The sequence below is a fragment of the Rhincodon typus genome, unplaced genomic scaffold (genome assembly GCF_021869965.1).
Source record: "Rhincodon typus isolate 14 unplaced genomic scaffold, sRhiTyp1.1 hic_rhity00006061, whole genome shotgun sequence".
In the NCBI taxonomy this organism is placed as follows: Eukaryota; Metazoa; Chordata; class Chondrichthyes; order Orectolobiformes; family Rhincodontidae; genus Rhincodon; species Rhincodon typus.
In genome coordinates, this window is record NW_025971699.1 from 1 (window position 1) to 7,373 (window position 7,373).

Genomic DNA, 7,373 nt, shown 5'->3' on the forward strand with positions numbered 1-7,373 from the left:
CAGGAGGCTGGAAGAACGCAGCAAGCCAGGCAGCATCTGGAGGAAAGGAGCAGTCAATGTTTCAGGTATTACCCTTCTTCAGGATCTAATTCCCGAAACGTTGACTGTTCCTTTCCTCCAGATGCTGCCTGGCTTGCTGTGTCCTTCCAGGATACTGCGGTGAACCTGGAGCAAACTTGTGACAATATCGTGGAGCTGCACACCACTGGGTATAAATAGCACAGCGGGGTGGAATTAGAGCATTCTGCACAGCATGTGACCAGCAGCCTGTGAGGGGAAAGTATAACCAGAAGGTTATCCCTTCAAATTTTGTGATTCAGTTCACATCAAAACTTCACATCATTTGTACGTAAACAAAATCACACAACCAATTGGACCCAACCAAGGAGAAAAAAGTGTATATAAATAAAGTTAAATCATAGAATTTCTACAGCATAGAAGCAGGCGATTTAGCCCATCAGGTCTGCACTGACCTTCTCAAGAGCCTCCCACCCAGGCCCATGCCCCTTACTTATCCCTGTAATTCCCATGGCTAACCCAATCTAAACTGCACATCTTTGGACTGTGGGAGGAAACCGGAGTACCCAGAGGAGACCCACACAGAGACAGGGAGAATGTGCAAACTCCACACAGACGGTTACCTGAGGGTGGGAATTCAACCCAGGACCCTGGTACAATGAGGCAGCAGTGCTAACCACTGAGCCACCAAAGCGTTGCTGTTTTGTGTCATGAAGAATTTTAAAGCAGACTCTGACAAAGGGTCCTCGCACAGGAGCCTTCAGTAAGTTGCAAATGGGGAATGTGTGTACAATTCATCTGCTCAATGTTACAATAACAGAAAGCAGACAATTCCAAGGAATTATAAAATGATCTTACCCAATAAGTGAGCAGGGAGACATCCTGTGGAGCTGATATGTTCTGGCCCAAAGGTATCTCGGAGTTTTGCTCTCACATATGCATGCAGTTCCTTGTACAGGGGCATTATCTACAGGTGTCATAGAAACAAGTTGTTGGCAACATTGACGTTTAGCAAGTGCTGGACGGGTTAAACAAATAAAGTCATTCAGTTTCATAATTGCTGATCCGGATTTTGGTTCATTTAGATATGCCAACTTGCAGAGCTCCTGCAAGTTTATCATATTCTGTTCTATAATGGGTAGGTACGTGGAAACGTGATGTTGACAGGAAGTGTAACAATGTAATGATACCCACTAACCAGCCAGGAAGTGAGGGACAGGAGTGATGGAGGGGAAGCACAGCCAGGAACGTCTTCCCCATCCTGGTCATTTTAAGTCCCATTAAGAACCATGTAAGCTCTCATCCTGTGACTGGGGCCATTAAGATGGAGGGCTGAGGGGGAGTGACCATGGAGTAGAGGAAAGCAGGGCACAGGTCTCATGAGCAGGATACCAGCTTTTTCCTAGCAGCGCACCTCAGGCTAGGATGGGGAGAATGGCCTCCATTCGCTGCAAAAAAAAATTTCCTTAGGCCCGTTCTAAGGTGACCAAACATCCACTTTGTACAACCAGGGAGCTTTGCTTGTTCCAATCCTTCCAGTGCTGAGATGACCGGGATGGGGCTAGGGAACTGGCACATCAGTCGAGAGGGGCTAACCTCCCCCTCCCCATACCCCCACCCCATGTGTGCTGCATCTTTCCAAAGTACACTGAGGTAGGATTCCCAGAATAACCAAGGCCATATCCCTAAATGGGTCTCTGTGATGTGGGGCTCGGGAGAGTGGGGAAAATGTCAACCCAAAACTGAGACTTTCTGTAAAAGTGACAAGAATCTGGCATTAGACCCAAAACACAGTCCTGTCAGAACTCTGCCTCATCACGCTGACTGTACTGTTCACTGGTTTGAATAAGTTTGTCCGTTGACTCTGTCTGCTGTTCACTACAGTTGTGGTGACAGAGAGAAGGAGAAGCTAATAGCAAGTTAGCAGCCTAGAGCGAGGACATTTTAAAACTATTTCTGAATAAAGTCCATGACTGCACATAGGAAGTGACACTTCAGTCTGTGAATTTCACCGAGATATGACAGTGACTATTAACCCAAAACAGCTTCCAATGTTTTTAGTTCATTGTTTCAGTAAATGATAATAATTTTTTGTCTGAAATATTTTTCTGGCTTGAGCAAACGCTGGCTGAAGGCATTACAAACTTTTTGGAATCGCACACATTTGGTGAACTGGACAGCGGAAAGTGATTAAGGTAAGAAATGATTTTAACCTCTTCAAGTAGTCTATCCACATCTTTCAGGAGATCGTTTCGACTGTACGCATACACTCCAACATCATCGGTTTCGTAGTTTCCCCGCCAGTAGTCACCATAGTCTTCGTAACCTTCAAAACAAACAAACAAGATAAATATTGTCACCAGCGGACTTCCACTGCCGCAGACTGAAGTGTCAAGCATTGTTTATTTCTCTCAGTCACCATTCATTATTGCTGCCTTGTTCTTCAAAGCTGCATATTCCTCGTAGAGTGGTCGGAGCCTTTTCCCCACGTTCACTCGCCAGCCTTCCCAGGCCCAGAGCCTCTTGTTGTAATCCTTGCTCTCGGCCATCAGAACGGTCAATCCTGAAATGGGAAAGACAGCGTGAGAAGAGTTTGAAGTGAAAGATAGGCTCATCAGTGAGCCATTCGAACATCCACGCACTAATCTCTGATTGCCTCACATTTTGGAGATGGCTAATTCATTGGACATTTGTGTTGCCTCTAAAGCCCACTCAGACTCATCTATCTGCAACTCCACTTCAGGTCTCCCTATTGTTTCACTGTAACCCGTAAAAAAAAACAAGTAATTAAACTTGACATGGGGCAGAGGTGCCAAGAGGTGGCACGGTGGCTCAGTGGTTAGCACTGCTACTTCACTGTGCCAGGGACCCGGGTTCGATTCCACCCTCGGGCGACTGTCTGTGTGGAGTTTGCACATTCTCCCCGTGTCTGCATGGGTTTCCTCTGGGTGCTCTGGTTTTCTCCCACAGTCCAAAAATGTGCAGGTTAGGTGGATCATCCATGGGAAATACAGGGATAGGGTGGGAGGGGATGTGGTGGGACTGGGTGAGATCCTGTTCTGTGGGCCAGTGTGGATTTGAAAGGCTGAATGGCCTGCTTCCACACTATTCTATGATTTGGTTTTTAAGATGTGGGGTGGGGGTGGAGGGCCGCGACCATGGGAATATTCCTCTCCCGCAGGGGGAGATGGACTGACCAATCGCCTGCTGATCATCGAGCATTGCTAGGCGAACTAAGCACCAGCCTCGGCAATGGCCAACCAGTGATGACAGCTTCTGGGTCCTAAAGTGCGCAGCGCGAGGCCCCCCCCCCGCCATCTCCACTCCTCGAGGCATCAGCTGGCAAAGAGGTGAGTCAGGTTCACCTTCTTGTTGTAGGGTGGATGTTGTAGGGAGCCAAAGGATCGAGGCTGGGGCTTGCTTGTCCATGACTGGGGACAACTGGAGCTCCCCTAACACCCACCACTCCCCCCAACCCCCAAACCTGGCAGGCAGGTTACCATGGTTTCCCAGCCAGGAAGCTGGCCATCTTTCTTGTTCCAAAGGACGCTGGTGACTGGGGAGGGTGGCAGGTTGACCTCCTTTGGTTCCAAGATGGCGGCGGGGCAACAGAGCGCTTGCTTGGAGCTCATCCGCTCCCACATGCTTTATTTCTTCTCTTTCTTTATACTTCTGCTCTTTTTCTTCTTATTTATGACTTAGGCCCCCTGGTACGGCAATTTATAACACTTTTCACATTTTTTTTGTCAAAATACACATGACAATAAATTGCTATTTACTTCTGTTCTTTGTGGCCGTTAGTTGAGCACATAAGGGCCTTAGCAGCAAGTCAAGAAAGCTCCCAGTGGACCTTTGTCCCTAGCCCCCTAATTACTGAAGAGGCGAGAAAGGGAGCTGTTCCTCTCCAGGATCAATTTGCCCCAATATTTCCCCCTCTCACCACCTCCAGGGAGGGAACGATCACACCTTTCACGGTGCTGCAGTTGCCTCTTTGTCCAAACATCTTAGCTCTATTCCCCTTGTTTCTCAATGCTCTCTCAAAATAAACAGATTTTTCCCCCCTATAAATCCCTCATAATCTGCAAGACCTCCATTAAATCTCCTCTCTCAACCTCTCCTCTGCGAACTGTTCCCAGCTTCACCAAATCTATCTTCCTAACTGAAGTTCCTCATCCACAGAAACATTCTGGCCAAGCTTTTCTGCACCCTCTCTAATGCGGCCATTATCTTCTTTACAGCACACTAGATAAGACACAGTTCTGTTTTACATAGGGTTATCAATAACTTCCTTGCTTTTGTACTTCATAACCCTAACTGAAAAAGCCCTCATTCCAATCCACTTTCTCAACTTGCACCTCCAATGATTGCAGAACATATTTCTGAAGGTCCTCCTGCTCCTAAACCTTCCTTCAGAACTTTTATTGTGCATGGTCTCTCCCCACTGTTCCTACCAAAAGGTATGGAGGTGCCGGTGTTGGGCTGGGGTGGACAAAGTCAGAAGTCACATGACCCCAGATTATAGTCCAACAGGTTTATTTGAAATCACAAGCTTTTGGAGCACTGCCCTTTCACTCCGAAAGCTTGTGCTTTCAAATAAACCAGTTGGACTATAAGCTGGTGTTGTGTGAGTTCTGACCTTGCCAAAAGGAATCACTTCACATTTATCTGGGAACCACTTTATGTGTCCATAACCTATCAATGTTTATTGTTATCCTCTTTCAGTTCTTAATACTTCCACGTTTTGTCTCATCTGAAAATATTACCATGTTGCGATTGTACAGGATGTTGCTGAGGCCACTTTTGGAGCACTGTGGGCAGGTTGCCCTGTTATAGGAAGGATATTATTAAATTGGAGAGTGATTCAGAAACGATTTATCAGCACGTTGCTGGGAATGGAGGGTTTGAGTTATAAGGAGAGGCTGGATAAGCTGGGACTTTATTCTCTGAAGTGTAGGAAGTTGAGGGATGACCTTATAGAGGTCTTTAAAATCATGAGGGCCATAGATTAGGTGAATAGTCAAGGCCTTTTCCCCAGGGGAGGGAAGTCCATAACTAGAGGGCATAGGTTTAAGGTGAGAGGAGACAAATTTAAAAGGGACCTGAGGGGCAACTTTTCCAAACAGCAAGTGGTTGGTGAGTGGGATGAGCAGCCAGAGGAAGTGGTAGAGGCTGGTACAGTTACACCATTTAAAAGATATTAGGACAAGTACATGAATAAGAAAAGTTTAGAAGGATATGGGCAAAATACAGGCAAACGGGACTAGTTCAGTTTAGGAAAGCTGGTTAGCATGGATGATTTGGACCGAAGGGCCTGTTTCTGAGCTGTATGACTCTAAGACTCTAAGACACAGGTGCTCAATGTATATCCTTCTTAGGGAAAAAAAAAATTCACCAAATGAAATTAATCCAATTAACCAATTCACTTAAGGGCAAGGCCTTAAAGTGGCGTTGACATGAAAAACAACTTCTGAAGGAAACTGAAGTCTAAATGAAAATGTAGTTGTTGGGGGCGATGGTGGAGGAAAGAGGGACAATAAATTCCAGCCCCTGTGGTGCCAACCATTCATAAAAAATCTCAACTGGGCCAGGAGGACATTGCATGTCCCTCTCCAGGAGCCCCCGTATTTGGATATAATTACAGAGAGGGGAGAGGTAATCGAGTCTAATAACCCCCCTCCACAGCCCGTTGCTTAGACATTGCACCCCTCCCTGGCCAGGCCCGCGAGCAGATCCAACAAGGAGACTGTCTGACCTAGCTCTGTACTGGGTGGCCATACAGCAGGAGCTTTGGGTTAACATGCAACCAAAGATGAGGAGTAGCCTCGACACACATTGGACCAAGTGCTGGAACTAGGCACATTCTTGCTATGGCCGCTTTGGGAAATATGCTGATTCTCAAGGCCCACTACTCTCAGGGTTAGCACAAAAATGAACAAATTACTTAAAGCGTGCACGGTTCCTGGTCTGTGTAACTTGTGTATGTGTGAACGTGCGAAACACACGTTCCTCAAGACCAAAAGGGCTGCGTGTATATGTATGTGCACGCTGTGTGTGTGCAGTATTTGTGTTGGATTTTGCATTTTATGATTGCGGACTTAAAGGCAACGGATATATTTTTTAAAGCTAAGGACTGTGGAATGATTGCATTCTTAAAAACAAGTTAGCAAAACTCATTATGTGTGGTGTTTACACTACTGCTTTGTTTAATCGGGGTGGGGTGGGGGTAGGTGTCTGTGCATGGCATAGCATCAGGGTTTGTGTGCAGAGTGAGATTTGGATGGCAGCAAGTACCTGATTGGTTTATGCAACTGTGACCAAAGGTCATCAGCCTGACGACAGCTCCCTGATTGGTTGCTGAGCTGCTGAACTGCTTGTGGGATACAGATCAGAGCAGCTTGTGTGGGTCTCTCTCTCTTTCTCTGACTTAAAAAATTCCTGAAGCGACAAAGATTGCCAGCTATTTTTCTCCCATCAGTTTCTGTAAGCTATTGCCTTTTACCAAGTAATTAAGGGAGTTTACAGTTAGTAGAGAGATAGTAGGAACTGCAGATGCTGGAGAATCTGCGATAACAAGGTGTAGAGCTGGACGGACACAGCAGGCCAAGCAGCATCAGAGGAGCAGGAAGGCTGACGTTTCGGGTCTAGACCCTTCTTCAGAAATGGGGGAGAGGAAGGGGGTTCTGAAATAAATAGGGAGAGAGGGGGAGGCGGATAGAAGATGGATAGAGGAGAAGATATATGGAGAGGAGACAGACAGGTCAAAGAGGCGGGGATGGAGCCAGTAAAGGTGAGTGTAGGTGGGGAGTTAGGGAGGGGATAGGTCAGTCCAGGGAGGACGGACAGGTCAAGGGGGCGGGATGAGGTTAGTAGGTAGGAAATGGGGGTGCGGCTTGAGGTGGGAGGAGGGGATAGGTGGGAGGAAGAACAGGTTAGGGAGGCAGGGACGAGCTGGGCTGGTTTTGGGATGCGGTAGGGGGAGGGGAGATTTTGAAGCTTGTGAAGTCCACATTGATACCATTGGGCTGCAGGGTTCCCAAGCGGAATATGAGTTGCTGTTCCTGCAACCTTCGGGTAGCATCGTTGTGGTGCTACAGGAGGCCCAGGATGGACATGTCATCTGAGGAATGGGAGGGGGAGTTGAAATGGTTCGCAACTGGGAGGTGAAGTTGTTTGTTGCGAACCGAGCGTAGGTGTTCTGCAAAGCGGTCCCCGAGTCTCCGCTTGGTTTCCCCGATGTAGAGGGGGCCACAACGGGTACAGCAGATACAATAGACCACATTAGCAGATGTGCAGGTGAACATCTGCTTGATGTGGAACGTCTTCTTGGGGCCTGGGATGGGGGTGAGGGGGGAGGT

General features: G+C 47.3%; 1 protein-coding gene across 1 annotated transcript in view; it reads right to left on the bottom strand.

Moving 5' to 3' along the window:
- Nucleotides 1-859: 859 nt before the first annotated feature.
- The window catches only part of LOC109912327 (angiotensin-converting enzyme 2-like), a gene marked incomplete at its 5' end in the record, with an annotated part of 6,991 nt that continues 477 nt past the window's right edge, over nucleotides 860-7,373 (bottom strand). Inside the window, 4 exons of the mRNA XM_048594115.1 lie at nucleotides 860-985; nucleotides 2,232-2,344; nucleotides 2,438-2,581; nucleotides 3,216-3,357. Of these exons, the coding sequence (XP_048450072.1) occupies nucleotides 860-985; nucleotides 2,232-2,344; nucleotides 2,438-2,581; nucleotides 3,216-3,357 (525 nt within the window). The remainder of the gene's footprint in view (nucleotides 986-2,231; nucleotides 2,345-2,437; nucleotides 2,582-3,215; nucleotides 3,358-7,373) is intronic.